Genomic DNA, 12500 nt, shown 5'->3' with positions numbered 1-12500 from the left:
TAGATGTGTAGATGGATATGTAGAGGGGGCGGCTCGGTGGTCCAGTGGTTAGTGTGGTCGTCTCACAGCAAGAAGGTCCTGGGTTCGAGTCCCGGGGTAGTCCAGCCTTGGGGGTCGTCCCGGGTCGTCCTCTGTGTGGAGTTTGCATGTTCTCCCCGTGTCTGGGTGGGTTTCCTCCGGGGGCTCCGGTTTCCTCCCACAGTCCAAAGACACGTTGGTCAGGTGACTCGGCTGTACTACATTGTCTCTAGGTGTGTGTGTGTGTGTGTGTGTGTGTGTGTGTGTGTGTGGGCCCTGTGATGGCCTGGCAGCCTGTCCAGGGTGTCTCCCCGCCTGCCGCCCAGTGACTGCTGGGATAGGCTCCAGCATCCCCACCACCCTGAGAGCAGGATAAGCAGTTTGGATGGATGGATGGATGGATGGATGGATGGATGGATGGATGGATGGATGGATGGATGGATGTACATGGTGATGTGAGACTGGATGTGTTGTGGGGTTGTGGGGTTGTGGAGTTGTGGGGTTGTGGTAATATGGTGATATAGATTAAATGTTGTCATTTCCTGGTGAGACCATTTTCTGAATTTTTAGAGAAATGAACAGTGAATGTCTCTACCTGCCTGGTCATCATGTCCACATATCTGATGGTCATGTAGCCTCATGTTGTGTTGTGTACATATCTGATGGTCATGTAGCCTCATGTTGTGTTGTGTCCATATCTGATGGTCATGTAGCCTCATGTTGTGTTGTGTACATATCTGATGGTCATGTAGCCTCATGTTGTGTTGTGTACATATCTGATGGTCATGTAGCCTCATGTTGTGTTGTGTACATATCTGATGGTCATGTAGCCTCATGTTGTGTTGTGCACATATCTGATGGTCATGTAGCCTCATGTTGTGTTGTGTCCATATCTGATGATCATGTAGCCTCATGTTGTGTTGTGTACATATCTGATGATCATGTAGCCTCATGTTGTGTTGTGTAGATATCTGATGGTCATGTAGCCTCATGTTGTGTTGTGTCCATATCTGATGATCATGTAGCCTCATGTTGTGTTGTGTACATATCTGATGATCATGTAGCCTCATGTTGTGTTGTGTACATATCTGATGATCATGCAGTAGCCTCATGTTGTGTTGTGTACATATCTGATGGTCATGTAGCCTCGTGTTGTGTTGTGTACATATCTGATGGTCATGTAGCCTCATGTTGTGTTGTGTACATATCTGATGGTCATGTAGCCTCATGTTGTGTTGTGTACATATCTGATGGTCATGTAGCCTCATGTTGTGTTGTGTACATATCTGATGGTCATGCAGTAGCCTCATGTTGTGTTGTGTACATATCTGATGATCATGCAGTAGCCTCATGTTGTGTTGTGTACATATCTGATGATCATGCAGTAGCCTCATGTTGTGTTGTGTACATATCTGATGGTCATGTAGCCTCATGTTGTGTTGTGTACATATCTGATGATCATGCAGTAGCCTCATGTTGTGTTGTGTACATATCTGATGGTCATGTAGCCTCGTGTTGTGTTGTGTACATATCTGATGGTCATGTAGCCTCATGTTGTGTTGTGTACATATCTGATGGTCATGTAGCCTCATGTTGTGTTGTGTACATATTTGATGGTCATGCAGTAGCCTCATGTTGTGTTGTGTACATATCTGATGGTCATGTAGCCTCATGTTGTGTTGTGTCCATATCTGATGGTCATGTAGCCTCATGTTGTGTTGTGTACATATCTGATGATCATGCAGTAGCCTCATGTTGTGTTGTGTACATATCTGATGGTCATGCAGTAGCCTCATGTTGTGTTGTGTCCATATCTGATGGTCATGTAGCCTCATGTTGTGTTGTGTACATATCTGATGGTCATGTAGCCTCATGTTGTGTTGTGTACATATCTGATGATCATGTAGCCTCATGTTGTGTTGTGTACATATCTGATGGTCATGTAGCCTCATGTTGTGTTGTGTACATATCTGATGGTCATGTAGCCTCATGTTGTGTTGTGTACATATGTGATGGTCATGTAGCCTCATGTTGTGTTGTGTCCATATTTGATGGTCATGCAGTAGCCTCATGTTGTGTTGTGTACATATCTGATGGTCATGTAGCCTCATGTTGTGTTGTGTCCATATCTGATGATCATGCAGTAGCCTCATGTTGTGTTGTGTACATATCTGATGATCATGTAGCCTCATGTTGTGTTGTGTACATATCTGATGATCATGCAGTAGCCTCATGTTGTGTTGTGTACATATCTGATGGTCATGTAGCCTCATGTTGTGTTGTGTACATATCTGATGGTCATGTAGCCTCATGTTGTGTTGTGTACATATCTGATGATCATGTAGCCTCATGTTGTGTTGTGTACATATCTGATGACACAACCAATAAGTAATCCTCTAAACGCCATCATTGATTTTGTCATATCGGGCGGTCCTTCCTGTACGCCAGGAATGAGCCCAGGTGCTACTAACAGGAACAGAGATGTGAGTTGCTGAGGAAGAGGAGAAGTGTTGGAAAATCAAACGAGACCTTGATTAAGAAAGTCTCTGTTAGGAGGAAGGAGGTCTTCATCTGTGACCTGCAGGAGACTTCCTGTCACGTGTCCTTTTTCCCGCTCAGGAGGAAACCAGAGACGTCTTGCTGTCCTTATTGATCCCAGTCTGCAGGGACATTTCAGGATTATATATTATACATTATATGTTATATGTTATATATTATACATTATATGTTATACATTATATATTATACATTATATGTTATATGTCATATATCATATATTATACATTATACGTTATATGTTATACATTATATATTATACATTATATATTATACATTATATGTTATATATCATATATTATATGCTAGTCCACATGCTGAATTATACTATAAACATCTGCTATTCAAATGAACAGGCAAGGCTGTTTAAATCAGTGTGTGTGTGTGTGTGTGTGTGTGTGTGTGTGTGTGTGTGTGTGTGTGTGTGTGTTTTGGGTGCAACAACATGCGAATGTAAATTAATACCAAAACACATTTCTTGCCAAAGCCGTACAAAAGAATAAATCCATTGATATTTGTCTCTGTACACTTAGGGCGTTCTGTCTGGTAGCATGGGAGACACCGGAGAAAGAGACAGAGAGACTCTGTGTGTGTGTGTGTGTGTTGTGGGTCGACTGTGGCATCCAGCACCCAGCAGCTGGCCTCAGCTGAGATAACACACAGAGCTGCAGTCCCAGCAGCCTCGTGCTGGATGCTGACTACCTGCTGGACAAAATGACCTCAGTGGAAACCTTCTCCACTGCTAAATCTCTTCTTCCGGCATCATCAGCTATGATGTTGGCTGTCGGAAAACATGCTCAACAACTGTCCGCCGTTGCTTTTGTGTTGTTAAGCATATTTGGGGTTTTCGGTAAATAATAGACAGTGGTTTACCATTCATTGCCTTCTGGCCGCAGTGCAAGAGACCAGAAACTAGAGCTCCCAGCATGTCTCCTGTTGTCCTGAAGCTACTGCTGGCCAGACGGTTCGGCTCGTCCGCCAGCTACAGGTGCTCACTGCTGCTGCCCGGTGTAGAGCCGGTCTATGTAAAGGCGACCTTCAAACGCATTGTCACAGTGCCGTTACGGGGCCTTTGCAGCTTATTGCACTTATTTCGCAGCTGTCCCCCATATTTGAGGGAGCATCCACTAACCACCAACTGTGGACACGCTCCATAGCAGTACAGCTCTGCCAGAAGCTCTGCTAATTAAGTTTATTTAATCAAACAAACTTGTTAAGGGGTTGTGTAGAGGAGTAGTACCTTTCCTAGATGGTCTTTTGTGGCATCCTAGACTGGTCTCCATACAGTCCAGCAGCATGTGAAGCACAGAATATAGCCTCTCCATGATGAATGACCCTCCTCGCAGTGCTCCTTTTAACGTTGTCAGGAGACAACAGAGCAGAACACGGCGGTTCTAGAGGAGTAAACCTCCATAATAAATCCTGCTACTCCTATGGGCAGCAGTAGTGCTAGGTGCATTCATCGACAGACTGATGTTATGGACCGGGGCACATCGTGGCTTTGCAGATGATCAATGCATCTTGACAACGGAAAGGCACAAACTCTCCAGTTAGCAGAGAACCATAGAACTGCACGTGGAGCAGCGCCCCATGCTTTAAACAAACATGCACAACCGTAACCCTATAGGGGGCGTCCTGATGGATGACCTAGGTGAGGTGAGGTAATCAAACATAACATCTCTATCTTATGGTACAAGGGTATCCTCTGCCAGTGTCATGCCGGATCTGCAGTGTCGTATATTTTGTTAAGGTGTTCTCAGTGGGAATAGAACCCTAAACCCTGACAGTGTTAGTGCCTTGGTAACTGCCTTGACATTTGACCTTCATGTTGGTTTGTTCTGTCCAGCAGGGTTGGGATGGAGATGCAAACGTCTGCGTACAAACCAGGTCAATGTGGAGTCCTACTCTAACAAGGGTTTTTTCCCTGCTTTTCTGACTGGTTTGACGGCTGGTTGTGTCTCATGATGAGGTCAGCCTAAATTTATCAAATGGATCTGACATGTGACTTATCTCTCACCTCATCTTATCTTCAGCCACTTCTCTGGGGTAGGGTCACAGTGTCAGCAAGCTAAGTAGGGCACTCCAGACATCCCTCTCCCCAGAAACACCCTCCAGCTCCTCCTGGGGGATCCCAAGGCTTTCCCAGGCCAGGTTGGGCATGTAGTCCCTCCAGCGAGTTCTGGGTCTACCCTGGGGTCTCCTCCCAGTTGGACGTGCCCAGAAAACCTCCAAAGGAAGGCGAAGTATGACCATAGGTGAGGGTTGGAACAAAGACTGACTGGTAAATTGAGAGCTTTGCCTTCCGGCTCAGCTCCCTCTTCACCAAAACGGTTCGGTACAACGTCCACATTACTGCTGATGCTGCACCAATCCGCCTGTCAATCTCCCGCTTCATCCTACCCTCACTCGTGAACAAGACCCGAGATACTTGAACTCCTTCCCATGAGGCAACAACTCATCCCCAACCCGGAGGGAGCAGTCCACCATTTTCTGGTAGAGAACCATGGCCTCAGACTTGGAGGCGCTTGAAACTACACAAGCAATTTGGACATGCCTCAGTGGACAGACTGGCAAAACTACTGGCCTGCTTAGGTAATAAGGATTATGAATGCGTCACTATTCTCAGGGACATCATAAAAAACTGTGAAACATGCATCAGATACAGCAAACCTAAGCAAAAGCCAGTGGTGGGTGTGCCTATGGCCCCAACCTACAATGAAACAGTAGCCGTGGACTTGCATGAGCTAGAGCCGTGTGTGTGGTATCTGCATGCTATTGACCACTTCACACGCTTCAGCGCAGGGAGCATTGTCACCACCAAGAAACCCAGGGAGATCATGAAGCACTTTATTCACTGCTGGATACGTGATCATGGTCCTCCACGCGGGCTGTTCAGTGATGATGGAGGGGAATTCCACAATGAAGAAATGAGAGACTTGGCTGAAAACTTTAACATTTAAGTGAAAACAGCTTATAACCCGCGGAGTAATGGGCTTTTGGAAAGGCATAACCATCCTGTGCTACCAATGTTGGTTCAATAACTGCAATGAAGACGAATGTACTTTTCAAAACTTTACTGCAACTCCCGCTCAACAGCAACAACCTCTACATCACCGCTCACCCAACGAAATCCCGCCCCCCCTCACACATGCACAGTGACTAACATCGCACTTAACAGTGCTGACTCTCATCCCGGCCATTTCACACTCAGCTGCAAACCGCCCCAGTGCGTGCTGGAGGTCGCGTTCTGATGAAGCCAACAAAACCACATCATCTGCAAAGAGCAGCGATGCAATTCTGAGGGTCCCAAAACGGACACACTCCTCACCTTGGCTGTGCCTTGAGCTCCTGTCCATGAATATCACAAACAGAATGGGAGACAAGGGACAACCCTGGCAGAGTCCGACACCCACCGAAAATGTGTTTGACTTTGTGCCTAGAATGCAGACATAGCTCTCACTTTGGTTAGGTTTAGTCATTTTGTACTCTGACATTGATATTATCTCATTATCTTATCAAAATGGGTCTCATGGGAATGTAATAATACAGTACCCCCCACAGAGTACCCTGGGGTACATGGTCGTAAGCCTCCTCCAAGTCCACAAAACACATGTAGACTGGCTGGTCAAACTCCCTTGCCTCCCTCAGCACTTCCGCAAGGGTAAAGACTTGGTCCGTTGTTCCACGGCCAGGACGGAATCCGCATGGTTTACATTCTCTCCTCTTATCTCTCTTCTCATATCTCCTCGCCTCAGGTGTGCGGTTCACCAGAAACCCGTCCAACCTGACGGTGACCCAGGGGAACCTGGCCCGGCTCGGCTGTGCCATCGAGGGCCTCAGCGAACCTGAGATCATCTGGATGAAGGATGGAGAGAAACTCTACAGCACTGACCAGATGTACATCACACTAGGAGACCACCACTGGGAGACCTACCACAGGTAACACACACTGTAATACACACCAACACACACACTAGTACACACTGTCTTGATGTATGCTCAGTAATCCATATAAGGAAATCACATAAAGTTGAACCAGTTCATCTGGACACAACGTTTATTGACAGAAATGTTTAATCATCATCTAAGTGACCTCTCCAGTCTCAGCTGACTGCTGGTATCCCACCCTTATAAACAATACAGTGGCATGACGACCAAAACCAGTAGTAGTACTAAAGTACTAAACACGATACACAAAATACACACCAATACACACCAGTGCGAGATGTACCACAGCTGACATACACCCTAACACACAATTACACAATATTACACACCCTGGGAGACTACCAGGGATCTCCACAGGTGACACACACTAATACATAATAATACACAACAGTGCACACTGATACACTGGGAAATTGACCATAGACGACACACAATACACACCAGTACACATTAATACACACCACAGGTAACAAACGCACTTTTGTAACACACACGCACTTTTGTAAAATGTTGGTCATCTCATATCTGAGTGACAGTCTTCAGTCTACTCCAACTGTTGTGTATTTGGTTCAGTATTTGGTTCTTTGTTTGGATCAGTGTTTGGTTCTTTATTTGGTTCTTTATTTGGTTCAGTATTTGGTTCAGTATTTGGGTCTTTATTTGGTTCAGTATTGGTTCTTTATTTGGTTCAGTGTTTGGTTCCTTATTTGGTTCTTTATTTGGTTCAGTATTTGGTTTTTTATTTGGTTCTGTATTTGGTTCAGTATTTGGTTCAGTATTTGGTCTTTATTTGGTTCAGTATTTGGTTTTTTATTTGGTTCTGTATTTGGTTCAGCATTTGGTTCAGTATTTGGTTCTTTATTTGGTTCAGTATTTGGTTCAGTATTTGGTTCCTTATTTGGTTCAGTATTTGGTTCAGTATTTGGTCTTTATTTGGTTCAGTATTTGCTTTTTTATTTGGTTCTGTATTTGGTTCAGCATTTGGTTCAGTATTTGGTTCTTTATTTGGTTCAGTATTTGCTTCTTTATTTGGTTCTTTATTTGGGTCAGTATTTGGTTCTTTATTTGGTTCAGTATTTGGTTCTTTATTTGGTTCTTTATTTGGTTCAGTATTTGGTTCTTTATTTGGTTCAGTATTTGCTTCTTTATTTGGGTCAGTATTTGGTTCAGTATTTGGGTCTTTATTTGGTTCAGTATTTGGTTCTTTATTTGGTTCAGTATTTGGTTCTTTATTTGGTTCTTTATTTGGGTCAGTATTTGGTTCAGTATTTGGTTCTTTATTTGGTTCGGTATTTGGTTCTTTATTTGGTCCTGTATTTGGTTCAGCATTTGTTTTTTTATTTGGTTCTGTATTTGGTTCAGCATTTGGTTCAGTATTTGGTTCTTTATTTGGGTCAGTATTTGGTTCAGTATTTGGGTGTTTATTTGGTTCAGTATTTGGTTCTTTATTTGGTTCAGTATTTGGTTCTTTATTTGGTTCTGTATTTGGTTCAGCATTTGGTTCAGTATTTGGTTCTTTATTTGGTTCAGTATTTGGCAGTTCTTGGCTTAAATGTGTTCAAAGCTGGATGTGTGGTGGTGATGAGGTGCAACTGGAAGTTTCGGTGGTAACGTTCCCTGGACTGGTCTTGGTGTTGGTTCTGGTTTTGTTTGTAGTCTGGTATCTGGTCTTGATTCTGGTCCGGGCTCTGATGTGGTATGTGTTGCGTTGCAGGCTGACGGTTACGTGTTGAGGTTTGTTTCACAAATAAACAGCGGTACCACAACAGTAAATACAGGCTCTGCTACGCTTCAAGTTTGAGTTTACATGCGATCAGTTCAAAGACACAAGGACATGAACACAGCCATTTAAATTAGAACAAATCTAACAATACGGGAGCAAACTATCCAGTACAGGTAAATGTCTGTTGCAAGACCTTCATATTTGAAGTGTTTGCTCAGATTTTTAATCTAACAGGATCTATGTCTGTCAATGGGATGAGTTCTAACAGTATTTTCTTTGGATTTTCTCCCCAATTGCACTTGGCCAATTACCCCACTCTTCCGAGCTGTCCCGGTCACTGCTCCACCCTCACCCACACCCCTCACCCCCGCCAATCAGTGGAGGGCTGCAGAAGCATGTTCGAATCCCCGTGTTACCGGCTTGGTCAGGTGTCCCTACAGACACAACTGGCCATGTCTGCAGGTGGGAAGCCGGATGTGGGTATGTGTCCTGGTTGCTACACTAGCGCCTCCTCTGGTCCGTCGGGGTCCCTGTTCGGGGGGGGGGACTGGGGGGGGAATAGCGTGATCCTCCCATGCGCTACATCCCCCTGGTGAAACTCCTCACTGTCAGGTGAAAAGAAGCAGCCGGTGACTCCACGTGTATGGGAGGAGGCATGTGGTAGTCTGCAGCCCTCCCCGAATCGGCAGGGGGGGTAAAGCAGCGACCGGGATGGCTGGGAAGAGTGGGGTAATTGGCCTAGTACAATTGGGGAGAAAAAGAGTGGAAACCCGTCGAACAATTAATTTTGTTCAGTGAAAAAATGGAAAGTGTGACCAAGTTACAAAATACATTCATTAATTCATTCATTTTCCAAGCAGCTTATCCTGATGAGGGTCACGGTGTGCTGGAGCCTGTTTCAGTGGGCTATTTTATTGGGCGGAAGGCAGGGAAACACCCTGGACAGGCCGCCAGTCCGTCGCAGACATTAATACATTTATTTACAATATAAACTGATTGTAAATTAAAAAAATAATTTAATTAATTGTTTGACTGTGTGACATCATCTGGTCATTATTGGTTATCTATTAACAGGACCAGTCTGTTCCTGTGTTGCCTTTAAGGCATAATGGGTGGACTTTTATTTTGACAAAACCTTTATTTTGATAAGTGTTAGTCATCACGTCCTCTCAGTCATGTTGTGGAAGCCCGCTGAGTTTGTTTAACATGTGCGTTCGTTTAGTTACAAACCCAAGGAAATACAAGACAACCCACTGTAAACGCCACAGATGCCATGTCTTTTCACTGTTGTCCTCACTACAGCGTAGGAACTGCAGCCATGCAGCTAGCTAAACTCTCTCTGTGTAAAGTTCCACTAGTGGTATAGTAGCTGCAGCAGTGAGGACAATATAATTCCTATCAATAGATGACGGATAATACAGTATTTACGGTACGTTCACTACCACCACCATTTTAGTGCTCGCACTTAAAATAGCAGGTGTGGTTGGCTGGTTGGGTTTGTAACCCTAACCCCTAACCCTAACCCCTAACCCCTAACCCTAAACCTAACCCCTAACCCTAACCCCTAACCTTAACCCTAACCCTAACCCTTAACCCTAACCCCTAACCCCTAACCTTAACCCTAACCCCTAACCCTAACCCCTAACCTTAACCCTAACCCCTAACCCCTAACCTTAACCCTAACCCCTAACCCCTAACCTTAACCCTAACCCCTAACCCCTAACCCCTAACCCTAACCCCTAACCTTAACCCTAACCCCTAACCCTAACCCTAACCCCTAACCCTAACCCTAATGATCGAAGTCGATTCTCTACGCGGAAGTCAGTGACCGACATCGTCCGAAATGGATCGTTTCTTGGTCTCCAGACGGCCACGTTTTGTGGATGACCAACCCGCAGCAGTGGAGAGCGAGTCTCCTGAAACACGTTTAGAGACGGGAGATCAGCTGGACCAGGAGGAGAATCAGTTTGACGATGCTACGGCCAGCGTGGATGCTAACGTGGACGTTAGCCGACATGCAAAGGACGGGCCAAGACCTCCAATTCTCAAAGCACAGCAATCACAGACGTTTGGGACTCAGCAAAGAAGCTGGTTGGAGCAATATGTCTGGCTGGAACATAGTGTCACCAGAGGTGCAGCTTTTTGTTTTGCATGCAGGCATTTCTTGCGACCATGTCAGCACAGATTTCATTCCGAGCCACCTTTCACCATCACCGGCTTCCAGAACTGGCGAAAAGCTACAGCCAAGTTTCAGGCTCATAACGAAAGTGCGGGGCACAAATTTTCTTTTCTTTTCCTTTTGGAAACATTTTCCCCCTTTTTCTTCCCAATTGTATCCGGCCAATCACCCTACTCTTCCCAGCCGTCCCGGTCTCTGCTCCCCACCCCCTCTGCTGATCCGGGGAGGCTGCAGACTACCACATGCCTCCTCCCATACATGTGGAGTCACCAGCCGCTTCTTTTCACCTGACAGTGAGGAGTTTCACCAGGGGGACGTAGTGCGTGGGAGGATCACGCTGTTCCCCCCAGTTCCCCCTCCCCCCGATCAGGCACCCCCAACCGACCAGAGGAGGCGCTAGTGCAGCGACCAGGACACATACCCACATCTGGCTTCCCCCCTGCAGACACGCCGATCAAGCCAGAGGTAACATGGGGATTCGAACCGGCGACTCCCGTATTGGTAGGCAACAGAATAGACCGCTACGCCACCCGGACGCCCTCGGGGCACACATTTTCAACGGAGGCATGGACGGAAGTCAAAACGAAGCAGGAAAGCAGCTGTAGAATAGCAAACATGCGTGATAAGGGACATGCAGCGCTTGTCAGGGAAGATCGGCAGTACAGAAGGTGGAGAGTTTGTGCTGCACAGCGTGCCAAGACATGCTCAGCGAGGCCACGCTCTGTGTGTGTGTGTGTGTGTGTGTGTGTGTGTGTGTGTGTGTGTGTGTGTGTGTGTGTGTGTGTGTGTGTTTGTGTGTGTGTGTGTGTTTCTGCGGCTAATCTTGCAAACTACTGGACCTAGCAGCCTAAATGGGTTTTTGTGCAGTTATGACTGAGGGAATTGCCGTCACTGTTGGGTGAAAACCATGAATCTGCAGAGCGGCTAACTTTACAGGAAGTGAAAAAAAATCACAACTATTTTTCCGTTTTATCCCAAACATGACATTTTCAGAGGTGATGTGAACCACTTTTCATTTGCCTTGGAACACTGAGACGTTCACAGAAGTACATATACATTCTGTTATTCTAATAAAACCACATTTCCTGAATTTGTGGGTACCTTGGTTTTCGCCCAACAGGGATGCCACGTTCTTTAAAAAAGCACTAGTGTGAAAATACAAGTAGTCTCGTCCCGCTATGGGTCACATGTCACTCACTGAAACCTCCAGATGTGACGGATGTCAATCAGTCTTTAGAGAAAATGAGTAGTGAAGGTTATTACATGTGTTAGTCTCTGTGTTATGAGACACCCGGTGGTCCGGTCGGCACCAGAATACCAGACGGGACAGCTGGACTGTCAGCGGTGCTGCATGGCTTTATCAGACTAAGTTGCATTAAACAACCAGAAGCTGCAGGTTGTTCTGTTGAAAAGCTGTGATTGTGTGCTACGGCAAAATGAACTTTTTTTGTGCATACGTGTTTGCCTTTGGTTCATTTCCACTGATGGGGGATCAGTGGGTGAGCGCTGACAGTCAGCAAGCAGCCCTCCCGCTGACGGCTGTGGAAGGGGAAACGACTTGGCTGTTTTTAATGCTTTGACATTGGAGTTTATACTGTTGGTGTCAGACTAAAGTAGTCTGGAAAAGACAGCTAACCAAATGACCGGAACGAAGGTCCCTGACCACAGCTTGAGCGCCAGTCTGTAACGGTTTGTGTGGTTCTGGTTCCAGTGTGAAGTCGGTCCAGCAGCAGGATGCTGGTCAGTATTGGTGTGAGGTGGAGTTCCATGGTCTCACCTTCTCCTCTGAACCGGCCTGGATCACCGTAGAAGGTAAAACGACACAATGACGCTCTCTCTCGTTCTCTTCATCTCTGTTTCTGTGCTGACACTTACTTTACTTTCCACGTTTGATAAACCGTCTTCAAGGAGCTGCTGGTGTTGAAAATGTGTTTACCTTGTGAGGCACGGTGGTTAGCACTGTCGCCCCACAGCAAGAAGGTCCTGGGTTCGCACCCCGGGGTTGTCCAACCTTGGGGGTCAACCCAGGTCGTCCTCTGTGTGGGGTTTGCATGTTCTCCCTGTGTCTGCGGTGGG

At 45.9% G+C, this 12500-nt stretch overlaps 1 protein-coding gene across 1 annotated transcript in view; it reads left to right on the top strand.

The window, feature by feature from the left end:
- tyro3 (TYRO3 protein tyrosine kinase) overlaps window positions 1-12500 on the top strand; it is a 61863-nt gene that overhangs the window by 1238 nt on the left and 48125 nt on the right. The window contains exons 2-3 of the mRNA XM_056295994.1: window positions 6330-6513; window positions 12136-12236. Coding sequence (XP_056151969.1) covers window positions 6330-6513; window positions 12136-12236 — 285 coding nt within the window. The remainder of the gene's footprint in view (window positions 1-6329; window positions 6514-12135; window positions 12237-12500) is intronic.

The sequence above is a fragment of the Lampris incognitus genome, chromosome 16, assembly GCF_029633865.1.
Source record: "Lampris incognitus isolate fLamInc1 chromosome 16, fLamInc1.hap2, whole genome shotgun sequence".
Taxonomy (NCBI): Eukaryota; Metazoa; Chordata; class Actinopteri; order Lampriformes; family Lampridae; genus Lampris; species Lampris incognitus.
The sequence above is the reverse complement of the archived record's forward strand: the minus strand, read 5'-3'. Positions and strand labels throughout refer to the sequence as shown.